This window comes from Petromyzon marinus, chromosome 63, assembly GCF_048934315.1.
Source record: "Petromyzon marinus isolate PM22_M1 ecotype Great Lakes invasive population chromosome 63, UKy_Petmar_22M1.pri1.0, whole genome shotgun sequence".
In the NCBI taxonomy this organism is placed as follows: Eukaryota; Metazoa; Chordata; class Hyperoartia; order Petromyzontiformes; family Petromyzontidae; genus Petromyzon; species Petromyzon marinus.
The window spans coordinates 2,145,789-2,165,110 of record NC_133729.1 but is presented as its reverse complement, the minus strand read 5'-3'; the positions used below and the strand labels follow the sequence as shown (position 1 = coordinate 2,165,110).

At 53.7% G+C, this 19,322-nt stretch overlaps 1 protein-coding gene across 1 annotated transcript in view; it reads right to left on the bottom strand.

Moving 5' to 3' along the window:
• The window catches only part of EXOC2 (exocyst complex component 2), a 244,203-nt gene that overhangs the window by 19,117 nt on the left and 205,764 nt on the right, over nt 1-19,322 (bottom strand). Inside the window, exons 19-25 of the mRNA XM_032977440.2 lie at nt 18,203-18,283; nt 17,128-17,187; nt 15,971-16,032; nt 14,085-14,151; nt 11,518-11,634; nt 1,684-1,825; nt 315-370 (exon numbers count right to left, since the gene is read on the bottom strand). Of these exons, the coding sequence (XP_032833331.2) occupies nt 315-370; nt 1,684-1,825; nt 11,518-11,634; nt 14,085-14,151; nt 15,971-16,032; nt 17,128-17,187; nt 18,203-18,283 (585 nt within the window). The remainder of the gene's footprint in view (nt 1-314; nt 371-1,683; nt 1,826-11,517; nt 11,635-14,084; nt 14,152-15,970; nt 16,033-17,127; nt 17,188-18,202; nt 18,284-19,322) is intronic.

Genomic DNA, 19,322 nt, shown 5'->3' with positions numbered 1-19,322 from the left:
TGAGTGTGTGCGTGTGTGAGTGTGTGCGTGCGTGTGAGTGTGCATGTGCGTGTGTATGCGTGCGTGTGAGTGTGTGCGTGCGCGTGTGTGTGCGTGCGTGTGAGTGTGTGCGTGCGCGTGTGTGTGCGTGCGTGTGAGTGTGTGCGTGCGTGTGAGTGTGCGTGCGTGTGAGTGTGTGTGCGTGCGCGTGTGTGTGTGTGCGTGTGAGTGTGTGCGTGCGTGTGAGTGTGCATGTGCGTGTGTGTGCGTGTGAGTGTGTGAGTGCCTGTGTGTGTGTGTGCGTGTGTGTGAGTGTGAGTGTGCGATGGCCTCACCTCGGCGTGGACAGCGGTGATGTGCATCAGCGTCTCCTTGATGTAATTCCTGACGCCTGAACGAGACAAGACGCACGCACACACACACACACACAGACGCACAGCGGCAATCACCGGGCACGTCCGTGCGTCCATTCCCGTCCGTGCGTCCGCGTGTCACGCATTCGCGACGGTGCTTGTGTCCAAACCAATGGAGGATTTGAGAGGGAATTCTCCCCCTGCATTACCGCGACGGGGGAATAACGAGCGTGGCCACGGGCACGGTGAGTCCACACGGCAGCTTGGCACTACAATACTCCGTTGTAACACGCAACACGCTCTGTTGTAACGAGCAACACGCTCCGTTGTAACACGCAACACGCTCCGTTGTAACACGTAACACACTCCGTTGTAACAAGCAACATACTCCGTTGTGACACGCAAAGCGCTCCGTTGTAACACGTAACACACTCTGTTGTAACAAGCAACACACTCCGTTGCAACACGCTCAGTTGTGACGCCGCTCCCCCGGTAAGGCCGAGCGACGTGACAAGATCACAACGGATGACGTTCGTGTTACGTTCGGGCGACGTTCGGGCGACGTTCGGGCGACGTTCGGGCGACATCCGCGTGATGGTTGAGACCGGTTCACGCAGTCGCCGTGAGGAGTCGCGTCACTCTCGTTTGGGCTCACGATGCACAGCGGCGGGAAGTCAAAAACTGAACCATGCCGGGTGAGGCCTCCCCCGCCCCCTGCAGTAGGCCGTGAGTGCGACCTCCGCCTAACACGGTGCACCTCGGTGACCCTCACGCACCCTTCACGCTCGGCCCGTACGTGTGTGTGAAGCGTGCGTGTGTGTGAAGCGTGCGTGTGTGTGAAGCGTGCGTGTGTGTGAAGCGTGCGTGTGTGTGAAGCGTGCGTGTGTGTGAAGCGTGCGTGTGTGTGAAGCGTGCGTGTGTGTGAAGCGTGCGTGTGTGTGAAGCGTGCGTGTGTGTGAAGCGTGCGTGTGTGTGAAGCGTGCGTGTGTGTGAAGCGTGCGTGTGTGTGAAGCGTACGTGTGTGTGAAGCGTGCGTGTGTGTGAAGCGTGCGTGTGTGTGAAGCGTGCGTGTGTGTGAAGCGTGCGTGCACGTTCGTGAGGAGCAGTGCGTTCTACACTCCCGTGTGTGCGCGTGCCAATCTCACTCAACCCCATGGCACTTGCTGGGCCTGTCCCGTAAGCTACGACACTTCGCGTCGTGGCCTCGAAGTGCACCTAGCCCGGCACAGGCGCCGTGGTGACGTCCCCGTCACTTGGTGGCAGGCGCTGGTGCGTGCGTGTACGCGTGCGTGTACGCGTGCGTGTACGCGTGCGTGTACGCGTGCGTGTACGTGTGCGTGTACGCGCGTACCAGTGGGCGAGAGGCACTCGTTCCAGTCAAAGTAGCCGGCGTACATCCCCGGCTCCAGGGCGCCCACAATGGGGTCGGCCTTCTGCTCCAGGAACTCGTCAAAGAGCTTCTCATCGAGCTCCGCCACCGCTCGCTGGCCAAACTGCGCGCGGGCAATGCACGGCGACAGAGGCAGCATCGTCAGGCACAGCCACGGCCGTCAGCGGCAGCGGAATCATCATCACCGGCAGCAGGAGAATTAGCGTTAGTATCATCGTCAGCAGCAGCAGATTCAGCAGCAGCAGCATCATCATCAGCAGGAGGAGTAGTATCATCAGCAGAATCATCAGCAGTAGCATTAAGAATAGTGTTTTTTTTTTGTTAGATGGCGTAAATATATAAATGTGTCGTTATTGTAACCCAAAAAAACCATCTAACATGGATGATATTGGTCGCGAAAGAATACTAGGTGTTAAACTGAGCTGTAGCATTATCATCATTGGCATCATCATAAGCAGAATCATCATCATCGTCACCACCATAATCACCACCACCACCATCCTCACCACCATCACTATCACCATCAGATCCCCCGTGTAGCCTTAACAGACTGTTGGGGCAAGTGCTGTTAGCGAGCACCGAATGAAGACCGGCACTGTGGCACACGAGGGGGAGGGTAGCCAGCACCACGCCCGGCCGCCTTTGTCTCCCCAGTGGCGATGTTTACACACCGCGCCGGGTACTTATTTGAGGCTGAGTCGACCTAGGGGAAGCCCATGCCCGGTTCAGATAATCATCACCGGTGTTGGCCGTGAGCGGGAATCGAACTCGGGTTCCCAGGTTCGTAGCGCAGCGCTAACCGCTACACTATCGCTCTTCCACTCCACACACACGCGAACACACACGGGAACATATACACACACGGTCAGGTCCAGGTAATGGGGAAGCGTCTCAATCATCAGTAGATCACCAAATATTAGGAAGAGCTACTTTGTGTGTTTAGTTTGTTGTCATGCCCCACACTCCCGAAGAGTACAATGCAAAAGAAGTTCAACGTACACACATGAGTCTGTGGTTATTTATGTGATCATATGTTAGTCTACGGGTCTCTGTGTGAGTCTATGGGTCTCTGTGTGAGTCGATGGGTCTCTGTGTGAGTCTATGTGTCTCTGTGTGAGTCTATGTGTCTCTGTGCGAGTCTATGTGTCTCTATGTGAGTCTACGTGTCTCTGTGTGAGTCTATGTGTCTCTGTGTGAGTCTATAGGTCTCTGTGTGGGTCTATGGGTCTCTGTGTGAGTCTGTGTCTCTGTGAGAGTCTACGTGTCTCTATGTGAGTCTATAGGTCTCTGTGTGGGTCTATGGGTCTCTGTGTGAGTCTACGTGTCTCTGTGTGAGTCTACGTGTCTCTGTGTGAGTCTATAGGTCTCTGTGTGGGTCTATGGGTCTCTGTGTGGGTCTTCGGTGACCGGGCTTGAGACCATCTTAAGCTCAATACGCTTTGAGAACTTGGGTTTAGTTAGACACATAACGACACATGCACGTCTACACACATACACCTACACACATACAGACACAACAACAGCAACCACCGTCAATCACCATTAAGTAGCGGTGACGTCACCACACCTACACATGCACAAAGATTCCCTGTATAGCCTCTATCAGACTTTTGGGGCAACTGCAGTTAGTAGCGAGTAGCAGCAGCGCCTATGAAGGCCGGCACTGTGGCACACGAGGGGGTGGGTGGCCAGCAATCACGCCCGACCGCCTTTGTTTCCCCAGTGGCAATGTTTACTACACACCACACCAGGTACTCATTTGAGGCTGGGTCGACCTAGCGGAGGCCCAGGACCGGTTCAGAAAATCGTCACTGGTGTTGGCCACGAGGGGGAATCGAACTCGGGTCGCCGGGTTCATAGCACAGCGCGCTACCCGCTGCACTACCGCTCCTTATACTACAACAACGGCCGCCATTCACCACTAAGTGGCGGTGACGTCACCACGGCGCTTGTGCCAGGCCATGTGCACCTTGAGGCCACGTGAAGTGTCGAACGCCTGCTTGCAGGGGGTCACGGGGCAGACCCAAGTGCCACGGGTCGACTGAGATGACCGAGATGACTGGCTGGTGCACCACCTGTGCCCCCTACTGTGCCAACTTGCTGTGCTTTAGCCACCCGGCGCTCCGCTCGTTGTTGTGAGTGTCGCTCCTCCGCCCTCCGTTGTTGTTGGAGGGCGACTACCTCCAACTGCCCAGTAGCGTCCTTCACGAGCCTCCTCCACAGAGGCCGATCTTGACACCGCTGGTACCAGTCATCGGCAAGTCCACTCAGCTCCACGTCCTCCTGTACCACATCACTCCATCTCTTCTCTAGCCCGTGCCGCGCCCGTTAAGCCCCCTCGATCCGGCCGAACAAAAGCTGTTTAGGCATGCGATGGCTGGGCATGCGGGCTACATGACCCAACCAAAGCAGCTTCGCCTGAGCTCACCGATCTTTCAAGGATTTGTGAGCTGCTCACACCTAACACACATCTACACACACACACCTACAAACATACACCCCCACGCACGTCTACACACTCAAGGAAAGCCACGCGGGCCGCTAAGACACCGCTGCTGCTGTTCACGCACCGCCCACACAAACCACAGGTTCAGGGGTGGGGCAGTGGGGGGGTGAGATCATGGGTTGGAGGGTGGCCGGGGCCTTTCCCTGGCTCAGCAACTGGAGGGGGTTGTCCATCCATCTCTTCCGAGAAAGGGGACACGCGCCCACTCACGCACCCATCATTCACTAACTCACCCATCACTCACTAACTCACCCATCACTCACTGAATCACTCACCCATTACTCACTCACCCATCACTCACTAACTCACCCATCACTCACCCATTACTCACTCACCCATCACTCACTAACTCGCCCATCACTCACTGAATCACTCACCCATTACTCACTCACCCATCACTCACTAACTCACCCATCACTCACTGAATCACTCACCCATTACTCACTCACCCATCACTCACTAACTCGCCCATCACTCACTGAATCACTCACCCATTACTCACTCACCCATCACTCACTAACTCACCCATCACTCACCCATTACCAACTCACTAATCACTCACTAACTCACCCATCACTCACTAACTCACCCATCACTCACCCATTACTCACTCACCAATTACTCACTCACCCATCACTCACTAACTCACCCATCACTCACTAACTCACCCATCACTCACTGAATCACTCACCCATTACTCACTCACCCATCACTCACTAACTCACCCATCACTCACCCATTACTCACTCACCCATCACTCACTAACTCGCCCATCACTCACTGAATCACTCACCCATTACTCACTCACCCATCACTCACTAACTCACCCATTACTGACTGAATCACTCACCCATTACTCACTCACCCATCACTCACTAACTCGCCCATCACTCACTGAATCACTCACCCATTACTCACTCACCCATCACTCACTAACTCACCCATCACTCACTGAATCACTCACCCATTACTCACTCACCCATCACTCACTAAATCGCCCATCACTCACCGACTAACTCACCCATTACTTACTCACCCATCACTCACTAACTCGCCCATCACTCACTCAGTCACCCATCACACACCACTCACTCACCGCTCGCTCACCCATCGCTCAATCACTCTCGCACGTTATGACATCACCAAACACGGAGACCCACCGCGGAGCCTCGAACAGACTGTTGGGGCAAGTGCTGTTAGTAGCGAGTAGCAGCAGCGCCTACGAAGGCCGGGTGGGTGGCCAGCACCACGCTCCCCAGTGCTAGCGATGTTTACTACGCACACCGCACCAGGTACTCGTTTGAGGCTGAGTCGACCTAGACAACCGGTTTAGATAATCGCTGTCACTGGGGATGGTGGTGGCCGTGAGTCGGAATCCAACTCGGGTCTCTGCCGGGTTTGTAGTGCAGGCAGCGAGCTAACCGCTTCACCACCACTCTCCATCACTCACGCTCTCACGCTCTCACGTAATTACATCACCACCACCACCACCACTCATTGCAACAGCGTCACCCCCCTCCCCCCCCCACGGTGGCTGCCAAGCCCAGTCCTCTTCCTTCCTCACTGCCCCAGGGGGGTCAAGTCAGGGTTTAGTTCTCAAGGGGTCAAGTCAGGGTTTAGTTCTCAAGGGGTCAGGTCAGGGTTTAGTTCCCAGGGGGTCAGGTCAGGGTTTAGTTCTCAAGGGGTCAAGTCAGGGTTCAGTTCCCAGGGGGTCAAGTCAGGGTTCAGTTCCCAGGGGGTCAAGTCAGTGTTTAGTTCTCAAGGGGTCAAGTCAGGGTTTAGTTCCCAGGGGGTCAGGTCAGGGTTTAGTTCCCAGGGGGGTCAAGTCAGGGTTCAGTTCCCAGGGGGTCAAGTCAGTGTTTAGTTCCCAGGGGGTCAGGTCAGGGTTTAGTTCCCAGGGGGTCAGGTCAGGGTTTAGTTCCCAGGGGGGTCAAGTCAGGGTTTAGTTCCCAGGGGGTCAAGTCAGGGTTTAGTTCCCAGGGGGTCAGGTCAGGGTTTAGTTCCCAGGGGGTCAAGTCAGGGTTCAGTTCCCAGGGGGTCAAGTCAGGGTTTAGTTCCCAGGGGGTCAAGTCAGGGTTTAGTTCTCAAGGGGTCAAGTCAGGGTTTAGTTCTCAAGGGGTCAAGTCAGGGTTTAGTTCCTAGAGGGTCAGGTCAGGGTTTAATTCCTAGGGGATCAAGAGAGAGTTTAGTTCCCAGGGGGTCAGGTCAGGGTTTAGTTCCCAGGGGGTCAAGTCAGGGTTTAATTCCCAGGGGTCAGGTCAGGGTTTAGTTCCCAGGGGGTCAAGTCAGGGTTTAGTTCCCAGGGGGTCAAGTCAGGGTTTAATTCCCAGGGGTCAGGTCAGGGTTTAGTTCCCAGGGGGTCAAGCTAGGGTTTAATTCTCAAGAGGTCAAGTCAGGGTTTAGTTCCCAGGGGGTCAGGTCAGGGTTTAGTTCCGAGGGGGTCAGGTCAGGGTTTAGTTCTCAAGGGGTCAGGTCAGGGTTTAGTTCCCAGGGGGTCAAGTCAGGGTTTAGTTCCCAGGGGGTCAGGTCAGGGTTTAGTTCCCAGGGGGTCAAGTCAGGGTTTAGTTCCCAGGGGGTCAGGTCAGGGTTTAGTTCCCAGAAGGTCAAGTCAGGGTTTAGTTCCCAGGGGGTCAAGTCAGGGTTTAGTTCCCAGGGGGTCAAGTCAGGGTTTAGTTCCCAGGGGGTCAGGTCAGGGTTTACTTCCCAGGGGGTCAAGTCAGGGTTTAGTTCCCAGGGGGTCAAGTCAGGGTTTAGTTCCCAGGGGGTCAAGTCAGAGTTTAGTCCCCAGGGGGTCAGGTCAGGGTTTAGTTCCCAGGGGGTCAAGTCAGGGTTTAGTCCCCAGGGGGTCAAGTCAGGGTTTAGTTCCCAGGGGGTCAAGTCAGGGTTTAGTTCCTAGGGGGTCAGGTCAGGGTTTAGTTCCCAGGGGGTCAAGTCAGGGTTTAGTTCCTAGGGGGTCAGGTCAGGGTTTAGTTCCCAGGGGGTCAAGTCAGGGTTTAGTTCCCAGGGGGTCAAGTCAGGGTTTAGTTCCTAGGGGGTCAGGTCAGGGTTTAGTTCCCAGGGGGTCAAGTCAGGGTTTAGTTCCTAGGGGGTCAGGTCAGGGTTTAGTTCCCAGGGGGTCAAGTCAGGGTTTAGTTCCTAGGGGGTCAGGTCAGGGTTTAGTTCCCAGGGGGTCAAGTCAGGGTTTAGTTCCCAGGGGGTCAGGTCAGGGTTTAGTTCCTAGGGGGTCAGGTCAGGGTTTAGTTCCCAGGGGGTCAAGTCAGGGTTTAGTTCCCAGGGGGTCAAGTCAGGGTTTAGTTCCCAGGGGGTCAAGTCAGGGTTTAGTTCCTAGGGGGTCAGGGTTTAGTTCCCAGGGGGTCAAGTCAGGGTTTAGTTCCTAGGGGGTCAGGTCAGGGTTTAGTTCCCAGGGGGTCAAGTCAGGGTTTAGTTCCCAGGGGGTCAGGTCAGGGTTTAGTTCCCAGGGGGTCAAGTCTGGGTTTAGTTCCCAGGGGGTCAGGTCAGGGTTTAGTTCCCAGGGGGGTCAGGTCAGGGTTTAGTTCCCAGGGGGTCAGGTCAGAGTTTAGTTCCCAGGGGGTCAAGTCAGGGTTTAGTTCCCAGGGGGTCAGGTCAGGGTTTAGTTCCCAGGGGGTCAGGTCAGGGTTTAGTTCCCAGGGGGTCAAGTCAGGGTTTAGTTCCCAGGGGGGTCGGGGCAGGGAGGCTGAGAGTCTGGTCCGGCACACCGCTGAGAAGCAGCCTTGGAGGGGAGTTCTCCATCAAGTCTGGGTTTGCAAGCCACAAGCATCAACAAACTACAACGACAACAACAAACTACAACAACAACAAACTACAACAACAAACAACAACAACAACAAACTCCAACAACAACAACGGAAGAAGTTACACTCACGCACACAGCCGGGTTTGCTCCGGTGCGACGAGAAACGCCTTGAGCTAAGCTAAAAACTCGCTCAGACCCACAGAGACCTACAGAGACCTACAGTAACCCAGACTAAAACTAATCTATCATAATAAGAGGGTTTTCCCATTTTTTCTGGCAACAAAACTGAAACCTTCTTACAATTATTCATGTTACTGCATTAACCACAATACCTGCAGTCAAAATGCAAACAAAAAACATACTATGATAATATATGTGGCATTGTCCTTGAAACTGATTGGTCCACACCAAGGGACGGCTTTCTTTTGAGCCTCCACCCAATTGGTGCTCGACCACATGACGCCAAAAGGCGTCACACAGCTCAAAGACAATGCCACTATCAAAGTAATGAGGGCTCGGGGTGAGCATCTACATCATTAGACCTCCTTTTGCCAGTACCAAAATGTAATAATAGGGTTTTTCCCATTTTTATCATAGTATGTTTTTTGTTTGCATTTTGACTGCAGGTATTGTGGTTAATGCAGACATGGATTCTCGTAAAGAGGTTTCAGTTTTGCTGCCATAAAAAAGGGGAAAAACCCCATTTATCATATTTTGGTACTGGCAAAGGAGGTCTAATGATGTAATCAATCCTCATATTTCAATAGGCATAAGGCTCCGACTGAGCTGTGTAGTTCTCTTGTCAGAAGACACTTGGCCATCGCAATGTGATAGCTGAACAGAAGTGGCTTATTATCATCGCTGCGTGGGAATTTATTGCAAACGCTCTAAACGCGCGGTGACGTTGATTCTAAACGTGGAGGGGAAATATCCGGAGGTCCCGAAGAGAAATCCACGCAACCACGGGGAGAGACAGAGACACGCAGACTCCAAATATACAGCAGGCGTCGTCAGGGTCGGGATCGAACCCACGATCTCCTGTGTACCAGGCGAGGTAGTTAACATCTCCTAGCCACCGTGATGATGATAAGAGAGAGAGAGAGAGACACGCAGACTCCAAATATACAGCAGCAGCGGGCGTCGTCAGGGTCGGGATCGAACCCACGACCTCCTGTAGACTAGGCGAGGTAGTTAACATCTCCCAGCCAACGGATGGAGACACACAGGCTCACATATACTCACATAGAGACACAACTCTCACACAGGGGAACTAAACCCTGCTATAAATGTCCACGCTATGATGATGATGATGATGGACAAGCCACTTAGTTGAGCTATCATTTGTGATGGCCAGGTCGCTTGTGAAAAAATAGCAATACATCAAGTTCAGTGGGGCACAATCCTGGTAAGATAAATAAGTCATATTTAAAAAAAACCTCTTTTTTAAAACACGCTGTAATGAAGTGTACCCTACTAGTAATGTCAGAACTCCACGACTCCAGGAAGTGTTCCCGAAGCTCGCCACAACGTAAGGGGACCCGTGGTCATTTACAGCCAACGTGAGTTGAGCGTGGACAATTAGACCCAAGCCTAAACATAATATGTAACAAAATTAATGTTTAAAAATATTTGTATTTTATTTTTAATGATAGAATGTAGTATTGTCATCAGTGTGACATAAGTATACCAACTTGTGCAGTCGATACCACATTGGGAAGTGGGCTAAAATTGAGTTACAAGATTTGAGGATACAACAACAACAACAACAGACAGAGTGAGTTAATAGAAAGCGTGTAATAATAATAAAAAAAACATAAGATTGTGTTCCAGTTGAGTTTATCTCCGTGAGAGTCAACACCTAGTCCTGCACCGCCCCCTAGCGGACCGAGAGGGCTCGGCATCTTGTTTGTGAGTTCCTCCGGGGTGTTTCGTAGTGGGCCACCTCACGCGAGCCTCCAACTACTCGGGCCCCGTGGACCCAAGTCAGAACGAGGAATCTATATTTTAAGACAGGACGAATCCGATGAGCCACGAAGCTCTTTACGTGTACTTATTTTGTCCGGTCGGTCCCAGGAGGTCGCCAAAACCCGCGGCTCTTTCAGTGACCGCTGCAGCGTGAGCGATATTTATTTATTTATTTGTTTACCAAGCACCCCACCGCCGTCTCTCGCATTCACCACGTTGTGTTGCGGCGGCTCTTGAAATGTCGATTTTGTTGTTACCGTGGTGGCCAGGAGATGTTGACTCCCTCGCCTGGTGCGCGGGAGGTCGTGGGTTCGATCCCGAGCGTGTCCCCACGGTGGCCAGGAGATGTTGACTCCCTCGCCTGGTGCGCGGGAGGTCGTGGGTTCGATCCCGAGCCTTGTGACACGGTGGCTAGGAGATGTTGACTCCCTCGCCTGGTGCGCGGGAGGTCGTGGGTTCGATCCCGAGCCTTGTGACACGGTGGCTAGGAGATGTTGACTCCCTCGCCTGGTGCGCGGGAGGTCGTGGGTTCGATCCCGAGCCTTGTGACACTGTGGCTAGGAGATGTTGACTCCCTCGCCTGGTGCGCGGGAGGTCGTGGGTTCGATCCCGAGCCTTGTGACACTGTGGCTAGGAGATGTTGACTCCCTCGCCTGGTGCGCGGGAGGTCGTGGGTTCGATCCCGAGCCTTGTGACACGGTGGCTACGAGATGTTGACTCCCTCGCCTGGTGTGCGGGAGGTCGTGGGTTAGATCCCGAGCCTTGTGACACGGTGGCTAGGAGATGTTGACTCCCTCGCCTGGTGTGCGGGAGGTCGTGGGTTCGATCCCGAGCCTGACGACACCTCCCTCTCTCCTCCCCATGGTTGCGTGGATTTTTCTCTGGGTCCTCCCGGTTTTGCTCTCCACGTGAAGTATCAACGTCACGCATGTCGAGAATGTGGCCGCTGCTATAAATGTATACTTATATAAATGTCCACATGGTGACGAGCCACTTGGTTGAGCTATCATTTGTGCTGGACAGGTGGCTTCTGAATGAAGAGCTACACAGCAGCTCAGGCCTTACCTGGTCAAATCTTCTCTTTAACTCCCGAGACAATTTCAACCGAGAAGATGGATTCTGGCTTCGCAATCATTGGGAGGATTTGATAAACCATTTCGGGTCTTGATTGTGTTCACGCATACGGTGACTTTCAGACCGCATTCCATTCTCTTTCTATCTCCCCCCTCCTCCGTTCCGAGCACAGATGGACTCGTCCGTCTGAACAACGGCCAGTCGCTGTCCGTGGTGCTAAAAAACGTTAAGAAAAAAACGCCACTTTTTTTCAAATTTCCTTGCTGTGGTTTTCACACCTGATGACGATTGCTTGTGTTGCAGTCGAAACTTCGTGATAATTTTATTGTTTCAGCCGTATTATTTCATTTTATTATTTCTCCTCTACGTGACTTTACCCGAAAGAACCAAGAATTATGAATCCAGGGTCTCTCTTAAGGGGTTAACAGTGGCCGTGTCAAACCACGCCACCGGGCCCGAACACACACCACAGTCCCCGAAGCAGTAACTTCAGTACCTGCAGCACAGAGGCGACCGCAGGAAGGTCGTGTCGCTCCATGAGCTGGCCCAGGCTGTGGAGGCCGTGATGGGAAAGGTATCGGCAAGTGCTGAGCACAATGAGGAGGCGTTGCTCCTGCAAAATACACACGCACGCACGCACACGTACACACGCACGCACGCGTACACGTACAAACACGCATACACACACACACACACGTACACACACACACACACGTGTACACACGCACGCGCACACGCACGCACGCGTACACGCACACACACGCGTACACACACACGCGTACACGCACACACACGCGTATACACGCACGCGTACACGCACGCACGCGTACACGCACACACACGCGTACACGCACACACACGCGTACACGCACACACACGCGTACACACACACGCGTACACGCACACGCACGCGTACACGCACACACACGCGTACACACGCACCCACACTCGGCTGAGCGAGTTTTTAATCCGAGACGTTGCGGAAAACGACCGAAGGCCTCCTGGCCGTCGGCAAAGTGCCTCGGCCTCATCGGGGCAATCGTGGTTAATCGTGGTTAATCGTGGTTAATCGTGGTTAATCGTGGTCAACCGCTGGCGAACCGTGGAATCGGATCCCTGGCGGCAGCCTGCGGCCACAAAGACTTGCCGGGCCCCCCCCCCCTCTGCGGGCGAGCGCTACATTCCCAGAGACAGCGACGATGGCGGGGGGGGGGCCGGAACGATTTCCGGCCGCGTAGACACCGCGGCTCGCAAGCCGCTGACGTGAGGCCATAAGAAGCGGGAGACGCAGGGAGGAGAGGGAGAGCTCGCGGATTCCCGAGGTCTGGGCCCGGGTCAGCCGAGGAGTAGGGCCGAGGGAGCGAGCATGCCGGGCGGAGCGAGCGAGCGAGCAGACGGCGGTGGGAAGGACTCTTCATGTCGCTCGAAATTTCTCGGGCCGCCCCAGCGGACCCACGATATGAACCCCACGTGGGCTCGAGCGCCCGGTGAAATAAAACCAGAGAGAGAGAGAGAGATTGGAGACAGTGTGGGGCGTGGTGCTGCGGTTAGCACGCTGTGTTAGTGTTAAGGGGAGTGGTGGTGCTGTGGTTAGCACGCTGTGTTAGTGTCAAGGGGAGTGGTGGTGCTGTGGTTAGCACGCTGTGTTAGTGTAAAGGGGAGTGGTGGTGCTGTGGTTAGCACGCTGTGTTAGTGTCAAGGGGAGTGGTGGTGCTGTGGTTAGCACGCTGTGTTAGTGTCAAGGGGAGTGGTGGTGCTGTGGTTAGCACGCTGTGTTAGTGTCAAGGGGAGTGGTGGTGCTGTGGTTAGCACGCTGTGTTAGTGTCAAGGGGAGTGGTGGTGCTGTGGTTAGCACACTGTGTTAGTGTCAAGGGGAGTGGTGGTGCTGTGGTTAGCACGCTGTGTTAGTGTCAAGGGGAGTGGTGGTGCTGTGGTTAGCACGCTGTGTTAGTGTCAAGGGGAGTGGTGGTGCTGTGGTTAGCACGCTGTGTTAGTGTCAAGGGGAGTGGTGGTGCTGTGGTTAGCACGCTGTGTTAGTGTCAAGGAGAGTGGTGGTGCTGTGGTTAGCACGCTGCGTTAGTCTGTGCGAAGGGGAGTGGTGGTGCTGTGGTTAGCACGCTGTATTAGTCTGTGCGAAGGGGAGTGGTGGTGCTGTGGTTAGCACGCTGTGTTAGTCTGTGTGAAGGGGAGTGGTGGTGCTGTGGTTAGCACGCTGTGTTAGTGTCAAGGGGAGTGGTGGTGCTGTGGTTAGCACGCTGTGTTAGTGTCAAGGGGAGTGGTGGTGCTGTGGTTAGCACACTGTGTTAGTGTCAAGGGGAGTGGTGGTGCTGTGGTTAGCACGCTGTGTTAGTGTCAAGGGGAGTGGTGGTGCTGTGGTTAGCACGCTGTGTTAGTGTCAAGGGGAGTGGTGGTGCTGTGGTTAGCACGCTGTGTTAGTGTCAAGGGGAGTGGTGGTGCTGTGGTTAGCACGCTGTGTTAGTGTCAAGGAGAGTGGTGGTGCTGTGGTTAGCACGCTGCGTTAGTCTGTGCGAAGGGGAGTGGTGGTGCTGTGGTTAGCACGCTGTATTAGTCTGTGCGAAGGGGAGTGGTGGTGCTGTGGTTAGCACGCTGTGTTAGTCTGTGCGAAGGGGAGTGGTGGTGCTGCAGTTAGCACGCTGTGTTAGTCTGTGTGGATGGGAGTGGTGGTGCTGTGGTTAGCACGCTGTGTTAGTCTGTGTGAAGGGGAGTGGTGGTGCTGTGGTTAGCACGCTACGTTAGTCTGTGCGAAGGGGAGTGGTGGTGCAGCGGTTAGCACGCTGCGTTAGTCTGTGTGAAGGGGAGTGGTGGTGTTGCGGTTAGCACGCTACGTTAGTCAGTGTGAAGGGGAGTGGTGGTGCTGTGGTTAGCACGCTGTGTTAGTCTGTGTGGAGCGGAGTGGTGGTGCTGTGGTTAGCACGCTGGGTTAGTCTGTGTGGAGCGGAGTGGTGGTGCTGTGGTTAGCACGCTGGGTTAGTCTGTGCGAAGGGGAGTGGTGGTGCTGCGGTTAGCACGCTGCATTAGTCTGTGCGAAGGGGAGAGACTCACAGGAGTTGGTGTTGCTCTGTCTTTCATCAAGCCGTGCAGCTCCAGACTCAGAATGTCAGCTGCAAAACTAAACAACATCATCACTATTATCAGCATCTGCATCATCACCATCATCATCAGCATCATCATCATCAGCATCATCTGCATCATCACCATCATCATTAGCATCATCAACAACACCATCAGCATCATCATCACCAACATCAGCATCATCACCATCATCACCATCAGCTTCATCACCACCATTACCATCATCATCACCATCACCAGCATCATCAACATCACCATCAGCTTCATCACCACCATCACCACCATCACCATCATCAGCATCATCAACATCACCATCAGCTTCATCAGCATCATCACCATCAGCATCACCATCATCACCATCACGATCACGATCATCACCATCAGCTTCATCATCATCATCATGAATGTATGGATGAGTGAGCAGCGAGTGCGTGAATGAGTTCATGAGGGAGTGGGTGGATGAATGAGTCAGTGAGTGAATGAGTGGGAAAGCGAGTAAAGGAGTGAATGAATAAGCGAGAGCATTGGGTGAATCGATTAGCAGATTAGTGAGTGAGTGGGTAACAAGGAATGAGTGAAATAATACAGAGTGAATTATTGCACAAGTGTACGAGGGAATGAATATATGAGTGTGCGAATGAGTGTAGGAGTGGGTGAATGAGTGTGTGAATGAGTGTAGGAGTGGGTGACAAATTGGGTGAATGAGTGGAAAAATGAGTATGAGTGAGTGAATGAGTGGGTGAATGAGTGGGTGAATGAGTGAATGAGTGGGTGAATGAGTGGGAGAATGAGTGAATGAGTAGGTGAATGAGTGAACGAGTGGGTGAATGAGTGGGTGAATGAGTGGACGAGTGGATGAACAAGTGGGTGAATGAGTGGGTGAATGAGTGAACGAGTGAGTGAATGAGTGGGTGAATGAGTGAACGAATGGGTGAATGAGTGAACGAGTGGGTGAATGAATGAACGAGTGGGTGAATGAGTGGGTGAATGAGTGAATGATTGGGTGAATGAGTGAACGAGTGGGTGAGTGAGCGTACGAGTGAATGAACGAGCGGGTGAATGAGTGAATGTTTGTATGAGCGGGTGAATGAGTGAACAAGTGGGTGAACGATTGGAAGAGTGTGTGTGAACTAGTGAATGAGTGAACGAGTGAACGACTTGGTTAATGAGTGAACTAGTGAATGAGTGAACGAGTGAATGAGTGGGTGAGTGAGTGAATGTTTGTATGAGCGGGTGAATGAGTGAACAAGTGGGTGAACGAGTTGGTTAATGAGTGAATGAGTGAACAAGTGGGTGAATGAGAGAATGAACGAGTGGGTGAATGAGCAAATGTTTGTATGAGCGGGTGAATGAGTGAACAAGTGGGTGAACGACTGGAAGAGAGTGGGTGAACGAGTGAATGAGTGAACGAGTGGGTGAGTGAGTGTTTGTATGAGCGGGTGAATGAGTGAACAAGTGGGTGAATGAGTTGATTAATGAGTGAACGAGTGAACTAGTGAATGAGTGAACGAGTGGGTGAGTGAGTGTTTGTATGAGCGGGTGAATGAGTGAACAAGTGGGTGAATGAGTTGATTAATGAGTGAACTAGTGAATGAGTGAACGAGTGAATGAGTGAACGAGTGAACGAGTGGGTGAGTGAGTGTTTGTATGAGCGGGTGAATGAGTGAACAAGTGGGTGAATGAGTTGATTAATGAGTGAACTAGTCAACTAGTGAATGAGTGAACAAGTGGGTGAGTGAATGTTTGTATGAGCGGGTGAATGAGTGAACAAGTGGGTGAATGAGTTGATTAATGAGTGAACGAGTGAACTAGTGAATGAGTGAATGAGTGTGTGTGCGTGCGAGCGAGCGACTCACTGCCCACTGTCAGCCTCCGTGTGTGAGCGAGTTGCCAGCTCTTCGAGGCAGCTCAAGAGGACCTGTACACGGCCCACACAGCCACCATCAACTCCACATTGCCATGGCCGGGACTGGTGTATCCAAAGATCCCTCTAGGTCGACGAAGTCTTAAACGAGTACCTGGTGCAGTGAGTAGTAAGCATCGCCACTGGGGAGACAAAGGCGGCCGGGCGTGGTGCTGGCCACCCACCCCCCTCGTGTGCCACAGTGCCGGTAGCCTTCACAGGCGCTGCTGCCACTCGCTACTAACGGCACTTGCCCCAACAGTCTGTCACGGCTACGTGGGGGATCTTTGCCTGTGTGTGTGTGCGTGTGTGCGATTGTGACACAAGTGTGAATGTGTGTGCATGATTGTTTGTCTGTTTGTGTGTGTGTGTGCGCACGCGGGTTTGTGCGAGTTCAAGTGTGTGTGTCCGTGCGTGTGAGTGAGTGTGAGTGTGCGTGAGTGAGTGTGAGTGTGCGTGTGAGTGCGTGAGTGCGTGTGAGTGTGAGTGCGCGTGTGAGTGCGTGTGAGTGCGCGTGTGAGTGAGTGAGTGTGCGAGTGCGTGTGAGTGTGAGTGCGTGAGTGTGCGAGTGTGCGTGTGAGTGTGCGAGTGAGTGCGCGTGTGCGTGTGAGTGAGTGTGTCTGTGAGCGATAGTATAGCGGTTAGCGCGCTGCGCTATGAACCCGGCGACCCGGGTTCGATTCCCGCTCACGGCCAACACCAGCGACGATTATCTGAACCGGTCCCGGGCCTCCCCTAGGTCAACTCAGCCTCAAATGAGTACCTGGTGTGGTGTGTAAAACATTGCCACTAGGGAGACAAAGGCGGTCGGGCGTGGTGCTGGCCACCCACCCCCTCGTGTACCGTTCCGGCCTTCATAGGTGCTCGCTAACAGCACTTGCCCCTACAGTCTGTTAAGGCTATATGGGGGATCTTTGTTTTTGTGTGTGTGTGCGTGAGTGCGTGTGAGTGTGTGTGAGTGCGTGTGAGTGTGCACGCTTTTGGTGGGGAGCGGTGGCGGTAGTGGTTAGCGCACTGTGCTACGAACCCAGGGGGGGATCACTGTGCGGTATGGAGTTGCCCCAACGTTGGGGCAACGTTGGGGCAACGTCACGGAGCGTGCAGCCTTACCTTGATGATCTCTATGAAGAGCCCCGAGACGCGAGTCGTGTTAGCTTCCAGTGCGAACACCTACACGCACACACACACACACGCACGCACACACGCACACACACACACATGCACACACGCACGCACACACCCACACACACACACACATGCACGTACACACAAACGCACGCACGCACACACGCACACACATGCACACACGCACGCACACACCCACACACACACACACATGCACGTACACACAAACGCACGCACGCACACACGCACACACACACACATGCACACACGCACACACCCACACACACACACACATGCACGTACACACACACGCACAAACACGCACACACATGCATACGCACACACATGCATACGCACACGCACATGTAAAACAAAGCCAAAGATCCCTCAGTGTCAGTCTATGGGTCTCTGTGTGAGTCTATGGGTCTCTGTGTAAGTCTGTGGGTCTCTGTGTGAGTCTGTGGGTCTCTGTGTAAGTCTATGGGTCTCTGTGTGAGTCTGTGGGTCTCTGTGTAAGTCTATGGGTCTCTGTGCAAGTCTATGGGTCTCTGTATGAGTCTGTGGGTCTCTGTATGAGTCTATTGGTCTCTGTGTGAGTCTGTGGGTCTCTGTGTGAGTCTGTGGGTCTCTATGAGTCAGTGGGTCTCTGTGTGAGTCTGTGGGTCTCTGTGTGAGTCTGTGGGTCTCTGTGTGAGTTTGTGGGTCTCTGTGTGAGTCTGTGGGTCTCTGTGTGAGTCTGTGGGTCTCTGTATGAGTCTGGGGGTCTCTGTGTGAATCTGTGGGTCGCAGTGAGTCAATGGATATCTGTATGTGAGTCGATGGGTCTCTGTGTGAGTGTATGGGTCTCTGTGTGAGTGTATGGGTCTCTGTGTGAGTCTATGGGTCTCGGCGTGAGTCTATGGGTCTCTGTGTACCGTGTAAATTTCCACATGATAAGCCATGCGTGCGTGTGTGTATGTGCGTGTGTGTACGTGCGTGTGTGTACGTGCGTGTGTGTGTACGTGCGTGTGTGTGCGTGCGTGTGTGTACGTGCGTGTGTGTACGTGCGTGTGTGACATACGCTCGTCTCTCCGCCTTTGCAGGTCACAACGTCATCCAGCAGCTTGAGGCTGTGCTGCACGTGCTGCTCAAAAAGGCCGGGCTGCAACACACACAGTGACACACAGTGACACACAGTGACACACAGTGACACAGTGACACACAGCACACACAGTGACACACAGTGACACACAGTGACACAGCGACACAGTGACACACAGTGACACACAGCACACAAAGTGACACACAGTGACACACAGTGACACACAGCACACACAGTGACACAGTGACACACAGTGACACACAGTGACACAGTGACACACAGTGACACACAGTGACACACAGCACACACAGTGACACACAGTGACACACAGTGACACACAGCACACACAGTGACACACAGCACACACAGTGACACACAGTGACACACAGCACACACAGTGACACACAGTGACACACAGCACACACAGTGACACACAGCACACAGTGACACACAGCACACACAGCGACACACAGTGACACACAGTGACACACAGCACACACAGTGACACACAGTGACACACAGCACACACAGTGACACACAGTGACACACAGTGACACACAGCACACACAGTGACACACAGTGACACACAGCACACACAGTTACACACAGTGACACACAGCACACACAGTGACACACAGTGACACACAGTGACACAGTGACACACAGTGACACAGTGACACACAGTGACACACAGTGACACACAACAACAACAACAACCGCCATTCGCCACTAAGTGGCGGTGACGTTACCACGACGCTTGTGCCAGGCTATGTGCACCCTGAGGCCACGTGAAGTGTCGAACGCCCGCTGGCAGGAGGTCACGGGGCAGACCCAGGTGCCACGGGTCGACTGACTGAGATGACTGGCTGATGCACCACCTGTGCCCCCGACTGTGCCAACCTGCTGTGCTTTAGCCACCCGGCGCTCCGCTCGCTGTTGTGAGCGTCGCTCCTCCGCCCTCCGTTGTTGTTGGAGGGCGACTGCCTCCAACTGCCCAGTAGCATCCTTCACGAGCCTCCTCCACAGAGGCCGATCTTGACACCGCTGGTACCAGTCATCGGCAAGTCCACTCAGCTCCACGTCCTCCTGTACCACATCA